Here is a 17060-nt window from a genome sequence, read left to right as displayed (position 1 = left end):
ACACCGAGCCTTAGCGCTCGCGAGAGCCCCACAGCCAATGGGACGTGTCTGAGTCACGACAAACGCTCACCCCGGATGTGCGCGTTGCTCAGGATGCTTCGGGCGTCCAGCTTGGTGACGATGTCTTCCAGGACGCTGTCCAACTTGAACACGCATTCGTACTCCTGCTCCGCGGCGGGCGTCACCTCCACTTTCAGGTGGACCGAGGCCTGGAAAGTTCCGTCGTGGTTGGGGAGGGTCTCCCCATTCTCCACGTCCTTGTGGATCTCCTCGCCGTTCTTCCTCCAAAAGAGGGTCGATGTTTTGGGGTAGAAACCCGTGGCATGGCAGGTGACCGGAGAGGAAGGCGTCTTCTGCAGGAGAAACACCTTGGGAAGCTCTACACGCAAAGATGGAGGAAAACGCATGAGGAGGGCAGGAAAGATGGAGAGAACGTGTAAGAAAGAGGATGTGTGGAGAGAGAGAGGACAATGTACCGGTTCTTGTCAGGAAGTCCCTCCCGTTTCTCACATGCGTCTTCAAATAAGAAGGACACTCCTCAGTAGGAACATTCTTCTTGGTTTTATCAAGCCCATCTATTTGGTCCCACTTTTTGGTACTGAAAGCTTGTAGATTTGCTGCGATCCACTTCATCGTCTTCCCCTCAAACGATAGGAAGTATTCTCCATCGTAACAGTATTGCTCCCAAGCATCAACTTCACCCGTCTCATCATCCCATTCACAGATGTACATTAGCTGAATCATGTGAACACCTGAAAGGATCGCATGCAACATTCAGTGACGATAATCAGAGAGGAGCCAGCAGTGACACGTCTGGTTATTAGTCATGAAAAAAAAAAAGGGTATCAGCACATGAAATGAATATTACGAGCGGATGGAAACAAACCTCCAGTTTGGTTGAAGTGCTTTTTAGCAATTTCAATCTTGTTTTTCATGTCTTGCTCAGTCCCATAACTGATCTCCATCTCTCTCTTCCAGAAGTATGGATAATCGATTGTGATTTTGTTCACCCAGTCATGTTTCGCATTCGTTTTCCTGTGGTTGCTGTCAAACTGCAGAATCTGAACGTCATCAACATACACCACCTCCATGTACTCTGGTCGCGTCCCATTTCGAGAAGCCGTCATGAAATAATCGAGCGTGTGAATGACTGAAAGACAAAGACAAAAGTGACGCATGATCTTGCTCTGTTTTTACATTGGGCAACCTCGTGCAATTCACATTTTCAATGATTCTGTCTGCAGTTGAAACATTGCAGCACTTGACATGTTGGAGTTTGATGGCTCTCATCGGCCATTCAAATTCACTTATGAAAAAAAATCTAATTACATAACTTTTGCCATTCTCTTTAATTAAAAAAAAATAATAATAAAATAACGTTATTGATCATATATTGCCTATGCAATATTCGGGAGGCGACGCAATATTTTTGGGGTCTGAAAGGTTGAAATCTTCTTTGCGAGTTGCATACTTTGGACTCGAATCTGACGTGGGGGCATGGATGTACATTTTACATTGTAACAGTTCTAACGTTTTCATTTCCTTCAAACGAAATCGACACAGGGTATGTGTGAATTTACTCAATCTGTAAAATGAAAATAATATACAACACATTCTCAAACTATTGAAATCATCACTATTTTACGATTTACCTGATGTCTGATCTATTTTTCTTAGATTTTTTTAAATGTATTTCATAATGATAAATTGCTTGATTAAAGAGTCTTAAGGTTTTTAAGGGCTCAAATTCATCCATCTATCAACCTTCATGATGCAACTTTCAACCAGTGGTAACCACTGACTTGATGTATTTAATTGCACAAAACCAAATTGAATAAACAAGAGACTTTCCACTTGGGCCGGCCATTGTCTTCAGGTTGTAGGTGATCAGCTGAAACTTGAGACATAATTATTGTTGACTTGAAGAAAAAACATCTGTATTTCCAAATGCGGTGCGATGAGACAGTGCTCTGAAAGAATTCCAGTTCATCCTTACGTTCTGCAGGAGCCTGATAATTGAATCAGGTGCGTTTAACGAGGGAAACTTGGAAAACATGTAGGAATGCGGCCCTCGAGGACTGGAGTTTGAGACCCCTGCTCTAGTCTATCTTTTGAGTTCTTCAATAAACCCTGGTCCAAGCTGCATTAGGTCGCCCAGCTCCAATCACTTCATGACAAATGTATTGTTTTATTTTCCAAGTTTTAAACTCTTTATTTTCAGATTTAAGTTGTTTTTTTTCAAGTACGAGTTTTGTCTTTGCAAATACAAAACTTTTGGCCCCAAAAGCTTTTCCATATTTAATCCATTGGATATTTATGCAGGTGTACATCACTTTGATTTGTATCGTTTTTATTAACTAAATATTCCAACAGTTATTATAATAATATTATAATAATATTTTTGTCTGCATGTGTCCCTGCATGTATCTTATAAGGACAAGCTCAAGCCTCTCAGGTCAAGCAAAGACCTATTTGTGCTGGACAGGGAGGTTTAGTTTCAGTAAAGTATAGTGAAGTGTAATTTGGAATTCCCTCTCTATTCCTGTAGGATGCCTTAGAATGTCCACCTGGCGTCAGTGACACGGTTCTATTCTATATTTGCTGGTCAGGGAGAATTCAGTTTCAGCAATGTGTGCAATCCTATAATAAGGTAAAGTGGCTGTTGTCGTCCATCACCAACAGCGCTGGTCAAGATCTCCTTTTTAGGACTGAAGTAAACTAGTAGATTGAAAACCGCAGCTGGTGCACAAAGCCATGACATCAGCTCCTTGCCAGGTATAAAAGATACGGGCCTGACAGGGGTTGGGGGGGCTTTTTACATCCATGCCTTGTGCCACTCAACTTTTTGGAAAGACTTCACTCTGACATTGGTTGAATAAAATCTTTTCCCAATCAGCCGTGGTCCCTGAAGTGCTCATTCGTCGGGAAACAGCCACCGATCACCGAGTGTTTTTTGAAGACCAGCGAAGCAGCAAAAACCATATACCACATTTTTGGCGTCACGAACAGGATTCGTGTTCTCCAGGGGACCGTCCCGCCCGCTCTCTCCGCGAGCATCCAGCGGCCAGCCGACGACCTGTTTTGAGGTGAGTTGCTTGCACTCAAAGTCGCCGCAGCATGCTCGCTCTTGGAAAGGGGGGGAGGGAGCGTTGTCCCCCACACGGAGGGCAGTTAAACGGATCTGATGGGGCCACGGCGGGCTCCAGGGAAAGTTGTCTCTCCTAGTCAAAAGCCGTCATAATGCGACTTTTGAAGGGGGAGTGGCCCCAAATAGAGACAGCGAAAGAAAAGTAAAAATAAAAACAGGAAAATAAATAAAAAACAATAAATAAAAAGGGAACAGTAACAAAACGTTTTGGGGATTGCACGAGTGAATGGCATGTCTTGTGAGAATGATAAACGAGAAGAATTAAACGCTCCAGGGAGGGCGAATGTGAAACAGGACAAGTTGTCGAGAACAACGCTGGTCGGCTGTCACGAGAAGTAAATAGTAGGAAGTCCCATAAAACGTGGACGTGGAAATTAGTCGTTTCAATGGTCCCGCGGAGGATCGAAATTTTAGCTGTGTGATTGTGGCGGAAACACAGGTACGATTGAACTATGCTGCGACAAGATACGGATGAATCCACACGGGCCAGGGGCTATAGCCGAGATGTCCGGTGGGATTCTAGTCTCTGCCAAAGTCCAGCGCAAAATCGAGGTTGCGTTGACCGCGTTTGGCCAATAGGAACGAGCGCAACCTTGGCATCCGTACCGTGAGAGTGAGTGGATGAAGGAAATATCCGGCCAGGTTAGCGACCTGTGGGCCGAAGAGAATGATGCGCGCGAAGCCACGTCGTTTGGGCACTGATCGAATTAGAGGTGTATGTGAGTTATAAGGCTTGTCAATTTAAATGCTGGTGTAAAATGCCCCCAGGTAAAACGAAGGACTGGCGGTTTTTGAATATTGATTAAGCTGATACGATCTGCTTGCGGTTCGATTCCTCTATGGGGACGTATTATAATAGCATGCACGTCTGTCAAAGTTTGATAAATTTGAGCCTGTACAGACCGCGTTTGGGAAATAGGTGCTGTACGGCATTGCGTGTGTATAGAGAACCCTCTGTGTGAAAGAGGGAAAACGTGGCAATGAGGCCTCGGAGTGCAAGGATTGGTATACCATGATGAAAAAGTAATTTGTGTGCACACTTAAGTTAAATTCTGCAGAAAATAAAGGGGAAAATATAAAGCGCTATTAGAAACGAAACGAAAGTTAAGTAAGACGTGCGTATTTGTCAGTGCATATCTGCACTGTTAAACACCAAACTGCATAGCCGCAGTTGGCAAACAGCAAAACGTGGAATGGATTCGAATCCTGCTCTGTCTTCTGTGTTTGTGCGTGAGCGTTTGTCGCTCAATGGCGTCTGTTTGTGAGTGTCTGCGCGTGCGGAGACGTGTAAGATCCTATTTGTGTGTGTGTGTGTGTGTACCCATGGGTGTGTGTATGTGAGCGTGCGTGTGTGCGCGTGTGCGCGGTCGTGAGTAAGTGTGTGTGTGCTCTTGAGTGCGAGTGATTGAGCGTGCTTGTAGAAGAAACGAATGGAATGGATAGGATAGTGTGCTTCTCGGTGCTCTGGGGCGCGTGCCCGCCTGCGGTGCCCGCTCGGGGAGGGGAATCTGGCTTCGGGGGCGGGACAGGGAGTGGCCAACCTGTACCTGCCCACCGTGTTTCAAGGCTAGGCACTCCCCGTGTGGGTGACGTGGGGGCGGGGCGCGGGGCCAGAGTTGTGCCCATTTTGGGGCCTACCTTGCTGGTAGCGAGAAAATGTGACAGGATGATGGGGGACGGCATGCTGAAGGAGCAAAAGAATGCATGACAAACTGTGGAGGTCCTGAGGTAACTGAAACCCAGGAGAATTAATGCGCCACAGCTGTCTAACAAGAAACAAGAAGCACGGGAATGCTACCTAATACGACACTAATATAGATGTGCATGTATGCATCTCAAGAAGAGGTCAGCTGGCGCCCCCTAGACCCTCTGGGAGCAATGAGAAATTGGAGTTGCAGAAAAGCCCGACTTGTTAATTCAAATTAAAGACAGAATGATAAAATTAAAAACCAATTATTGATATTGCTCTCTGGGGCTCTCCTCAATACTTCTGATTTTCTGTTTACATAAAAAACCTGGGACGGCGGATACATCCGTTTCTCCAGGGGGACAAAGACACACAGACTGAACTTCCAAGTCGTCTGGAGAAGAGCTTCGTGGAGCGTCGCATTCAAATTCTTAAGGCCAGTGTGATTTTGTCCACAAACTCTTGCATTTCACTCTAACCTGAGAACAGGGATTGCATAGCAGACTGACTACAGACTGATCATCATAAACTTGTGAACAATTGTTTTTCAAACAAGGTGTCGTCTCCAACATAAGTTAAGTGCGGGTACAGAAATAGCGCGGACGGAATACACCGGATCGAATATCAATTGAGACAGCCGGTCTTAAGGGGTCCATCTGAGGTTGGCAAAAAAAAAAAAAAATGGGAGAAAGGAACTATGCTAGTCCAATGGTGACTACCCCCATCGAGGTAGTCCTGAGAAACTACCCGCTTATTAAGGGGGTTAAAGAATTATCCAAAAGATGGAATAAGAGATGGCCTGACATCGAGAGGCCTTGGCCGGTGGAAGGGACTTTTAACAGGGAAGTAGTTGAGACTATACGTGTACTAGTATCAGCATACAAGGCAGGACATAAAAAAGGAAAAAGAGGAGAAAAGAGGAAGGAAAAAAGAGAATGGGAATTGGGATTGTTAAAAATATTTGACGAAGAGGGACTCAAATTGAACCGAGAGTTCCAACAGAGAAAAGAGAAAATTAAAGCTGAAGTGCAGAAGAATATGGAAGAAGCTAAGAACCTAATGGAAAAAGCAAACATGCCTTTTTCACATGGGTCCCCTGTTAAGAATCCCCCACCGTATGATATGAGTGAAGACCGTGGAAATGTCTATCCACAACTTCCGATAATCAACCAGGAAGGAAGTTATCAGCTGGAGACGGAGGATAAGGACATTGTCGAAACAGGAAGAGCAAAGACCACCATCATCATGCACCCTAGCCCCGCCCGCAAAAGAAATAAAACACGATTTGCGAAGCATGGCACTTTTGACTACACCAGAAAGGAGCTGCAGTATGACAGCCAGAGTGATGCTGAAGGAGCAACCGGTGGTAACCACTGACTTGATTTGTTTAGTTGCACAAAACCAAAGTGGACTTTTCACTTGGGTTGGCCATTTTGCATTCCAACAATGGCAAGCTTGTTGCACGCAATTTCCTCCTTCTTGCCTAACTGGTATCTGGTGAATTCCTCGCTTGATGCACGGTGCTATACGACAACTGTTGGTCAAATATTCAAAACTACAAACTGGAAATTAATAACATTTTATTTTGAGTCTGTGATACATTGAGTATACGTGAAATATTTCTTTTAGGAAAAAGACTTCATGAATAAATACAGGTTGTAAATGCATGTCAGTGCTTCTGAATGCGTTAGCCTCCAACGGTGGTGAACTTCTCCCTCAGTTTAGAGTACATCCCATTCTTTTCCATCAGCTAGCGGTGGGTTCCTCGTCCCGAACGCCGCCCGCGCCTATCACCGTAATCTGATAGGCCTCGACAGTCTTCAAGTTGTGCGTGATCAGCAGCACGATTTGATCAAAACACCTCACCAGATCCTGCAGGACCTACTCACGAACCTTCATGAGAATATCTACAGATGTTAGAACCATCCAGAAACTTGACAGAAACATAATGATTGTTGACTTGAAGAAAAAAAACATCTGTATTTCCAAATGCGGTGCGATGAGAAAGTCCTCTGAAAGAATTCCAACACCTGAAGAAAGAGGAGCAAAATAGTCTTTCCAAATGTTTCCTAACCCACCTCCAGAATCCGAAGACCACGTGTAATAAGCATGAGCTAACTCACCATGTGACGGCTACTGCCTCTCATTCAGAAACAGACTCACAGTGGGTGGAAACAGCTAGAGTGCAAACACGACGGGACGTTAAATTACACATGACAACAATTTTGATGAAGAATGTAATGTCCATTCCTTTCAATGGAAAAAAAAAGCATTTGCAAGTGTGGTTGCTGAACATATTTGGCTCGTATCTCAGGGCAATAGTGTACTTTTTTTGCACAACAATGGCCTTGACATCAACAAACGTGTGAACATTGTCACAGTACCCAGCTGACATTTTCCGACGGGACTCCTCATTGACACTTTAGCTTTGAATCAAACCTTGACATGACATGGCTGCCTTGTTATTGTGGCTCAAAGGAAGCAGAAAACATTTTACTTACTTAATTGTCCTTCTTCTTCTTTTGTTTTTGGCTTTTCCTCTTTACAAGCTTGAGAGTATATGACTGAAATAAAAGAGAAGCAAGAGGAGATTAGGAATGGTCACAAACAGCGCGAGGCAAACAAGGTTCTCTTTGGATGTTCCTGACGGAGGAAACATTTGTCGCTCACCATTTTTTCTTTTGAGATGCTTGTCAAGGATCATCGGCACCACTACCACCGCCATGACCATCGCCACCAGATTGAGGACCAACAACGGGACGGCGATGGCCACCTTATTCTTCCAGTCTTGCTCTTTTTCACAAGGCAAAGCGTGTGCAATGAAGAGAGACACGTGAACGACTGTCGTCACGAGAGCCCTACAGCCAATGGGACGTGTCTGAGCCGTGACAAACGCTCACCCTGGTTGCTCAGGATGCTTCCGGCGTCCAGCTTGATGACGATGTCTTCCGAGACGCCGGCCAGCCGGAACACGCATTCGTACTCCCGCTCCGCGGCGGGCGTCACCTCCACTTTCAAGTGGGCCGAGGTCTGGAAGGTTCCGTCGTGGTTGGGGAGGGTCTCCCCCATCTCCACGTCCTCGTGGATCTCCTCGCCGTTCTTCCTCCAAAAGAGGGTCGATGTCCTGGGGTAGAAACCGGTGGCGTGGCAGGTGACCGGAGAGCAAGGTGTCTTCTGCAGGAGAGACACCTTGGGAAGCTCTGCACGCAAAGATGGAGGAAAACGTGTGAGGACAGGAAAGATGGAGAGAATGTGTCAGAAAGAGCATGTGTGGAGAGAGCGAGAGCGACAGAGAGAGAGAGAGAGAGAGAGAGGACAATGTACCGGTTCTCGTCAGGAAGTCCCTCCCGTTCCTCAAATGCTTCTTCAACAGCTCAGGACACACCTCAGTCTGCATAATCTTCTTGACTTCATTAAGCCCACCAATTTGGTCCAACTTGATTTTGGTGGTGAAAACTTGTGGATGTGCTGCGATCCATGTCATCGTCTTCGCCTCAAATGCTAGGAAGTCTTCTCCATCGTAACGGTAGTGCTCCCAACCATTAACCTCATCCGTCTCATCGTCCCATTCACAGCCTTTCATCACCTGAATCATGTGAACACCTGAAAGGACCACACGCAAGATTCAGTGACGATAATCGGAGAGGAGCCAGCAGTGACATGTCTGTTTATTAGTCATGAAAAAAAAATGGTATCAGCACATGAAATGAATTTTACGAGCGGGCGCTTGGAGGGAAACAAACCTCCAGTTTGGTTGAAGCGCTTTTTAGCGGTTTCAATGTTGTCCTTCATGATCTGCTCATTCATAATATTGATCGCTGTCTCTGTCTCCCAGAAGTGCGGATTATCTTCTGTGATGTTGTTCACCCAGTCATGTTTTGCTTTCGTTTCCCTGTGGTTGCTGTCAAACTGCAGAATCTGAACGCCGTCCACATACGCCACCTCCAGGAACTCTGGTAGTTTTGCAACTTGAGACACCGTTGTGAAATAATTGAGCGTGTGAATGACTGAAAGACAAAAACAAAAGTGACACACATGATCTTGCTCTGTTTTTACATTGGGCAATTTATCCATCCATCCATCCATCCATTTTCTGAACCGCTTAGTCCCCACGGGGGTCGCGGGCGTGCTGGAGCCTATCCCAGCCGTCATCGGGCATTAGGCGGGGGACACCCTGAACCGGTTGCCAGCCAATCGCAGGGCACACAGAGACAAACAACCATTCGCACTCGCACTCACACCTAGGGACAATTTGGAGTGATCAATCGGCCTACCAAGCATGTTTTTTTGGGATGTGGGAGGAAACCGGAGTGCCCGGAGAAAACCCACGCGGGCTCGGGGAGAACATGCAAACTCCGCACAGGGAGGGCCGGAGGTGGAATCGAACCCGCACCCTCCTAACTGTGAGGCGGACGTGCTACCCAGTGCTCCACCGAGCCGCCCAAACGTGAGGAATATTCAACAAAAAAAGCGTCAGTTCAAAATCAAGAGCGTCAATCTTTAGGATAATAAAACGCGTTGTAAGCAAAGTACAACTTACCAGATGTCACGCGGTGAATTTGCACGGCCGCAACAAAGAATGCAAGTAAATTCATTCCAAGCATCAAGTTGTTTGTCACGTTTTAGTCAAGCGGAGTATTTGCTCAAACTTGTGACTATTCCAACTGGCGGGCACATAATGACAGAAAACTGCATACGTGCGTTGGTGACTTTCCACTGATTGTCAGGAATATACTGTGTGGTGAAACTGGTTCTACTGGTAATTAGCTTCGCCGCCATATTGGATGTGGAAAAGCCGAGCGCCGGGTGAACTATTCAGTTTGTTTGAAGCGCTTTTAGTGTTGTCTTTTGAGACCTGCTCGTTACTAGCACTGATGCCCATCTTGTTTTCCCAGCGGTCCGCCTCCGCAGCTGCGACGCAATAAAAGTATCCCTGAAATTAAGACTGAACGACTTTATTCGAAATCACTTATCCCCTTTTCTGTATGATGTTCGGATGGCTTCACAAAAACTAACAATGTACGCCATTCTCAAAACAGCTATTGACTTTTTTACCACCACTGGCCAGACGCTTAGTAATAAATTTGTCTTTTATATTTTACTAAATGGATACTGAAAGGAGTGTGTCTGTTTGGGTGAACACCTGATGTTTACTTGTCTGCTTTTGAGGCTGTAACCAATGAGCTTCTTGTCGCACTGGTTTATCTGCATTTTTGATTGCTGAACAATTAATAATCACAACATGAATCAAGTAGCAGTGCTTCTTAACCTTTTTCCTTGTTCGCACCCCATCCATTTCACCAACCAGTTCTCGCACCCACTTCCAGAATTGATGAAAAGCAATATTGATATCATAATGTGTAAGTAACAAAACCATCATGTATTTAATTCTTTATTTACATAACTGACAACAAAGTAATGCATTGCAGGATGACAAAAATCAAGATTACTTTCATACTAGGAAAAAAAAACATTGTGCTTGTACTATGCATGGTGTGTTGTGAATTATTATGGCTGAGCGCCAAACTCAGTGACTTTGTTACTGTTGCTTTCCATTTGTGATGGCATCAGATCTTGGTGTCATGGTGCTGAGTGCCACTCGCATGTCGTGTTGAGGATCCAGCCGATTTCTGCTCTTGGTTTTGATGTGAAGCAGACAGGAAAATCCAGTCTCGCAGAGGTAAGTAGTCGCGAAAGGCACGAGCACAGTGAGAGCCTTTTTTGCCAGTTTCCAACTGAGAAGCCCAGAAGTGCTCCAAGTGATCATCTGCAAACTCCATTTGGATCCCACGATTGTTTCTCAGTTCGATGAGATCTTCCTTGATGTTGCTTTCAACATCTTCCGTATTCTGCTTAAAAGAGTGCCGGCCGGGTCCGGTCGTCACAGGGTTGTAGCTCTCCAAACGAGAAGTAGTCGTCAAATGAGGTGCACAGTATCTGCAGATGTTCAACAATTTCTGCAACAAAAATTGGATGGAGGGAAGCATCTCCCGACTGTTTCTTCAAGGGAAGGGAAATGTGCCAAGTTCCCTTTCTCTACAGGCCTAATCCACAAAACAATTTTGTCTTTGAATGTAGCCAACTTCTCACTTGCAATCAAAATGTTCATTGTTCTTCCTTGTAGTGAGCGATTGAGCTCATTGAGTGCTGTGAACACATGAGCCAAATAGGCAAGCATTTGAACAAATTCAGGATCATCAAAATATCCAGCCAGTTCTGGTCCCAGTCCGTGGAGAAACTGCTGAATTTTAACAGTACTTAACTAAAAATAAACTAAAACTACATAAAATACAAATAATAAATAAATATTATATTAAATAATTATAATTGGTTTACTTTACAGCTTGTTAGGCTACGGATTTTAGTTATTGATCTGACTCCAAATTGCGATCAACACTTAACACGAGTTGCTATGTCCTAATCCACACACTGGCGCACCTAACAATTTTGCGAATTCGTTCTGTCAGAGAAGACCGAATTTAACAATTGTTTATTCCTGACAAAGCAAGCTAATACAGGCGCCTAGGTCCCGGCTCCCTCACACTAAACCTCGTGTGTTCTTGTGACCATAAAGAGAAACATTCTTCCGGGTTGCCCACTTATAAAGAAACACAATATGAATATTCAAACATGCAAAACATTGTGTGATGATTGGTCGATGGCCATCTCCTCCCCGGCTGGGTGTTATTGCTGAGCGCAGGTGTCCGGCCTCAGCTGTCTGGCGGTTGGGTCCGACCACCAGGACGGGACGCTATTCTCGTTCCGCACCGGGCTCGAGATGTTCTTGCGAGGTGTCCTCCCCTGTCTGGGCCGATGATACATCTTTGAGGTGTTCTCGTCAGGTATCCTCCCTGTCTGGACCGATGGTACATCCTGTTCCACAACACTTCGAAGAAAACAAGTTCGTGCAGTTTGCCTGCACATTCTTTCCCATGCGACCACACGAGCACGCCACTACTGGAAATTATATTGATACGATTAGAAGTCTAACGCAGCCTTAAAAAAATATGTTTGCAAACTGCCAAAAGCACATTTCCCTTTATTACCTACAAAAATAATTGAAAACTACATAACATACAAATAAAAAATATTATATATATCATTAAATAATTGTAATAATTGGTTTACTTTACAGCTATAAGGCTTAATTAGCATTATCCCTAATGCCAATTAAGACAATGACTTCTTGATTTCCAGAATTTTTCACTTTTTTCGATTACCCGACCATTATCGCCGAAAAATTGTAAATTTCCCCCAGGGTGTCCTCGCAGCCCCTAGGAAGAATTCTCGCACACCCGGTTAAGAACCACTGAAGTAGTGTGTTGCACCGTGAAAGATGAAGAGAAGTAATAAATGATCGGATTTACCATTCAAATTTTTTTGTTTTCAAGTTGCACAAATAACCCAAATCTGGCGTGGGGGGAAGTGATAGTAGATGAGCGGGGCTTTGATACACGATCCCATTTTATTCCTCGCACTTTTTTGACGCGCTACTACTTCCACATAATTTATCTGATCAGAGCACTAGGCGAAATATCCATCGTTTACATATATATTTTAAAAAAAGCCACTTGTGGAATTCTTTCTCTCGTGGTATATGGCAGAACCACTGACGTAAATCCAATTGTACATCACAGGCTTTTTTGGAAAAACAGTTGAGCGGCATTAAAATTTTAAATGGAACGTTTCCGAATATTTCATTCAGTTGGATGCAATTTTTCAATCAAGCGTGGTATGTGAAGATAAAGCATGTGAATAAAAAAATAAGCTCTCTTTTCACAGCAGCAAACTCAAACCGACATCCTGCAATGTGTTTTGACACTTGACACCTATAAGAGAGAAAAAAACAACGCGAGGTAGTTAAAATTATCCACCAGTTGTCAAAAAAAACACACTTGTCTGCAATTCTTCACGCTTTTGAAAACAAAGCATGCTGACAAGTTTGAAGTGGCTAACAGTGGATTTAATTTAACTTCCTATATGCTCCAATTGCAGACAGAAACTTTACAGAACAAATTCAACTGGATAGGAATTGCAACATGGCAGCATTGAATACAAAAGTACAAAAGGTAGTGGAGGAAAGCAAAAACGAAATATTTACAAAATAAAGCTTGGGCGCATAACCTCAATTTGTTTATACACATTCCGTTTTCGTCATTGCGGCGGACTGGGTCGAGCCAACACGTCCTTGACCGATAAGAGTGTGATGGGGGTGGCAAAGTAGGAGCCAAAATGGTGGGTCCAAAGGTGGGGGGCGCTATTGGTCACATTTGCCGGAAGCCACGGCCTCTGGTACGGCAGCTGCTGCAGCAACCGCGGCTGCATTGGATGGCTGAGCCAAGCCGCCGTTTGCTCGCTCACCGCCACAGCACCTTGGTTTGGTGCCTGCTGGATGTAAAACTGCAACGGGTACGTCTGGCCGACATTGCTGCAACTACCCTCTGCAGGTCCATTCATAGCTAGCCTGTGATCGCACCCCGGCTGCACGTTTAAGACCGGAGGTATTTGGCGAGAACCGGGATTTAATGGCTGCAGTTGTTCTGCCGTTGGACCGGCGAAAGACGCCTGGTGGTCTGCGGCAACCACGTCACTGCTCACAGGGATTTGCTTTTCAAAGCCTTGAGGGACAACGTTATCTGGACCGGCATCTACGCAAGTCGTATCCGGCTTGACGATGACGTCACCAGGCCAATTCAGGTCACGGGGGACAACAGTGTTGGTGGACTTTTCCACTCGTGGGGTAAAGGATCCGGTGCCACTTGTCGCATCCATGGATCGATGGTGCCGCTTTTGATATCCTGACCACCGTTGCTCGGCACTATTGCCGGCAGGTTGCTGCTGTTGTCTGCTGCCTTAGACTTTTCTGGGTCACCATGTGCCGGGTCCCCTGAAGGCTCAACCACAGCCACCTTTGCCACCTTGGCTTGTGATGACTTGAGTCCGTTTTTGACAGGCATAGGTTCAGGCAGTGGGGTCTTATTGCTGCAAATCCAGATGAGTTGGTCCAGAGATTCAAGAGATGCTCTTTTCCTAGTGGGAAGGGATTTAGCTTGACGAATTGTCGATGTCGCGGCTAGAGAAGCGCCACCTTCAGCATGAGCTTGCTCTTTTACCCAAAAATGAGATGGTATCTCGGTGGCGGGGAGTCTCCCCTGCGAACGTGTCAGGTCGTCTTTCGCTTGAGAACTTGGTTGAGCTCCAGAGATGCTTGGAGTAGACAGGTCCTCCAAGAGCAAAGTTTTGAGTTGGGAATGAGGCTCGGTTTCTGATCTTAGCCTGGTAGTTGCAGAAGATACACTATCCAAGAAGACAGTTTTATCTTTCACCTGACCAATCCAAGGCGGTTGCAAGGTAGGAGCGCCACTGTCAGGTTCAAAATCAGCAAAAGGATCAGCAGACAAAACCAGTGAGACAGAATGTTGAGTCTTTTCTCGCGAGGAGTGCATCCAGACTTACAGCAGTCCGACTACACAAAAGATCTGTCACACCCCTCGCTCTTTTAATTTGGAATGCCCTACCCACAATGTGAGACTAGCCCCTGACAGGTGGGGGGAAAAGCATGGCTTAGTCTCATGAGAAACAAAAAAGAGCGCAAGGACAAAATGCTATGTGAAACAAGTACTCACAAGACGTCATGAGAAACAAAAGAGTGCAAGGACAAAATGCTATGTGAAACAAGTAGTCACAGACAAGACGTCATGAGAAAATGCTATGTGAAACAAGTAGTCACAGACAGGACGCCATGAGAAAGGAGTGCAAGGACAAAATGCCATGTGCAGACATCAACAAAATGGATTGAGCTATCAGCAACTTTCTTGGATTCCCAGAGGTGTAGAAGGTCAGGAAGCTCCAGACAGCATCGTTTGACTTGTTGTGGACTGGTGGACGTCTGCAAGGCGAAACAGCAAGCATTCTGCGCAATAATTTTATTAATAAGTACTCATTAGGGAACGCATGATAACATATATATACAATTTATCGAACAGCCACGTTCTGCGATCGTCGGTTCGGCACGCTCAGGGAAGGAGCGTGTGAGGAGGGAAAGACGATTGGTTCATATCAATTAACACCCGCCCCAACAGTCCGTATCAACCACACAGAGCGCGGGTGCAGGAAGGGGTGTGTTACGAATGTCAGGCGCGGGATTCTGTGCAGCGAGGGAGCGGTGCGAGTTTGGATAATGGACGTCGTACGTCAGGGATGTCAAAGTCAAACACACCGAGGGCCAAAAAAAACAAATTTGCTACAAGCCGAGGGCCGGACTGGTTCAATGTTTATTAGAATATATCGAAATGATTGCACATAGCCTATTGAACCAAGACCTAACACAGTGTACATTATTTAATGATTAAATGAATATGGCAATATTTTGTGATGGCTCTGTCAGTAACTTCAAGGGAAAACATTTTCAACAGCCAAACAGCAAAACATTAAATTGTTTTTAAAAACAAAATGTGTTTCTTAATATCAAGATGAATGCATCAACAAAAGTGCATGAAAAATTATTATTGTGCTGCTCTATGATCTACCGATCACTGCTTTCAAATCGTAAAATAAAAAAACCAATCAAATCAGTTGTATTCGTTCTCATGGCTCTTATCTGCAATTTTCCCTGTCCATTCAACTGAAAAATAAATATAAATAAATAAAATACCAAAATGTATGGCACACAGACAAAACAATACTTTCTTCAAAGAAAAATCACGTCTTGTAGAAACAAATGTAAAAACGTAACTGAATTTAAAAAACGGAAAATACGCTACTGCTCTGTGATGCTCACTTGTCTGAGCCTGAGCCTGATACTTGGAGGTGTCTCATCTTTTGTACAAGTTCATCGATGTTCGGGGTTAGGCTCTGAGGCTCAAAACCCGTTTTTGATAAACTCTCCTTCTGCCAAGGGCCGGGGTGATTTTGCGATCTCTTTTGCCACAATAAAGCTAGCCTTGACAGCAGCCTCGCTTTGTGATTTAGCATATGTGAACATAGCCTGTCTGGACTTAAGGCCTCGTTTTAATTCTTCCACCTTCTGTAGCTTTTGTTCATATTCCATATTCTTGTCTTTGTCTGTGTGTTTCTTAGACGTTTGATAGTGCCTTCTTAAATTAAATTCTTTCATTGCAGCCACGTTTTCTCCACACAGAAGACACACAGGTTTTCCTCTTACCTCCGTAAACATGTGCTCTGCCTCCCACCTGGCCTGAAACCCCCTGTTCTCAGCGTCCACCTTACGTTTAGCCATTTTTGAGGAGGGGGGTATCAGAAAGTTGAACTCTGCTCTGACGACTGATGAATAATGAAGCCGTTGTGCGAGCGAGCTGCAGTGACATCGCGGGCTACCGTTGAATTGTGGGAAATGTAGTGTTGGTGCGTGCAAAACACCAGCGGGCGGCTGTGGCCTGCGGGCCGGTTCTAATAGTAATTCAATATCATCCAGGGGGCCATAGATAATCAATTCGCGGGCCGTAACTCTGACATATGTGTCGTACGTGGTCAAAAGAAGAGGCAAGGCGGAGTAGAGAGGGACAATTAAAAAAAAAAAAAAAAAAAAAAACGCGTGTTCGAGGGTGTGGAAAACCTCCCCACCAGATACAATTGTACGCCCCAGCGGTACTGCTGTGTTGTATTACGTCATGACGCACGGGCGTCTGTTCAATACAGCCACACGCTAAGCTGTTGACCTCTGTCTCATTATTACCTCTCCTATACATAAATGAACTTTTCCGCCTTGTTGGACGTAGAAAAGCTGAGCGCCGGGTGAACTATTCAGTTTGTTTGAAGAGCTTTTAGTGTTGTCTTTGGCGACCTTCTCGTTACTAGCGCTAACGCCCATCTTGTTTTCCCAGTGGTCCGTCTCACCAGCTGTGACGCAATTTTAATTGCTTTTCTTTCACTTTGGACGCGATTGGCCATTTTAAAAACTTCCAATGTTTTGTATGTATTGTTTGATTGTCTAACATTTTGCATTTTAGATTAGATTAGATAGAACTTTATTTATCCCACTGTCGGGAAATTTTCTTGTCACAGCAGCGCACAAGAGTGCAAGAATACCAGAAACCAGGGCTGTGGACTCGGTCGGATTTTTGCTCCGAGTCCGGCCTCTTGACCACCGAGTCCGAGTGTCCATTTTTTCTGTTAATTCATGTGACTGCTTAGTCTTTATTCAAGGCTAATTTAGATCAAAATCAAAATAATGATATAAGCTGGGTGACATAATCATCCTTGACA

General features: G+C 44.8%; 1 protein-coding gene and 2 long non-coding RNA genes across 9 annotated transcripts in view; 2 read left to right on the top strand and 1 right to left on the bottom strand.

Moving 5' to 3' along the window:
• The window catches only part of LOC125986565 (H-2 class I histocompatibility antigen, K-Q alpha chain), a 31655-nt gene that overhangs the window by 1831 nt on the left and 12764 nt on the right, over positions 1–17060 (bottom strand). For 2 of the 7 annotated variants that reach the window (XM_068649086.1, XM_068649088.1), the window contains exons 1-4: positions 9376–9550; positions 8579–8842; positions 8160–8438; positions 71–379 (exon numbers count right to left, since the gene is read on the bottom strand). In XM_068649086.1, coding sequence (XP_068505187.1) covers positions 71–379; positions 8160–8438; positions 8579–8842; positions 9376–9439 — 916 coding nt within the window. In that variant the 5' untranslated portion in view covers positions 9440–9550. Of the gene's footprint in view, positions 1–70; positions 380–6398; positions 6866–6958; positions 7014–7336; positions 7400–7505; positions 7629–7735; positions 8036–8159; positions 8439–8578; positions 8843–9375; positions 9551–17060 lie in introns of those variants that run through there. The other 5 variants (XM_049750240.2, XM_049750237.2, XM_049750242.2 and 2 more) reach the window with 5 other exon arrangements.
• LOC137839744 (uncharacterized) lies at positions 2529–5793 on the top strand. Its single transcript, XR_011085892.1, has 2 exons — positions 2529–3587; positions 5194–5793. It is a non-coding gene; the product is annotated as an uncharacterized lncRNA (long non-coding RNA).
• Positions 9922–12959, top strand: LOC137839746 (uncharacterized). The gene is made up of 2 exons (XR_011085894.1): positions 9922–10515; positions 11536–12959. It is a non-coding gene; the product is annotated as an uncharacterized lncRNA (long non-coding RNA).

The sequence above is a fragment of the Syngnathus scovelli genome, chromosome 19, assembly GCF_024217435.2.
Source record: "Syngnathus scovelli strain Florida chromosome 19, RoL_Ssco_1.2, whole genome shotgun sequence".
In the NCBI taxonomy this organism is placed as follows: Eukaryota; Metazoa; Chordata; class Actinopteri; order Syngnathiformes; family Syngnathidae; genus Syngnathus; species Syngnathus scovelli.
This window is presented reverse-complemented; position numbering and strand designations above follow the sequence as displayed.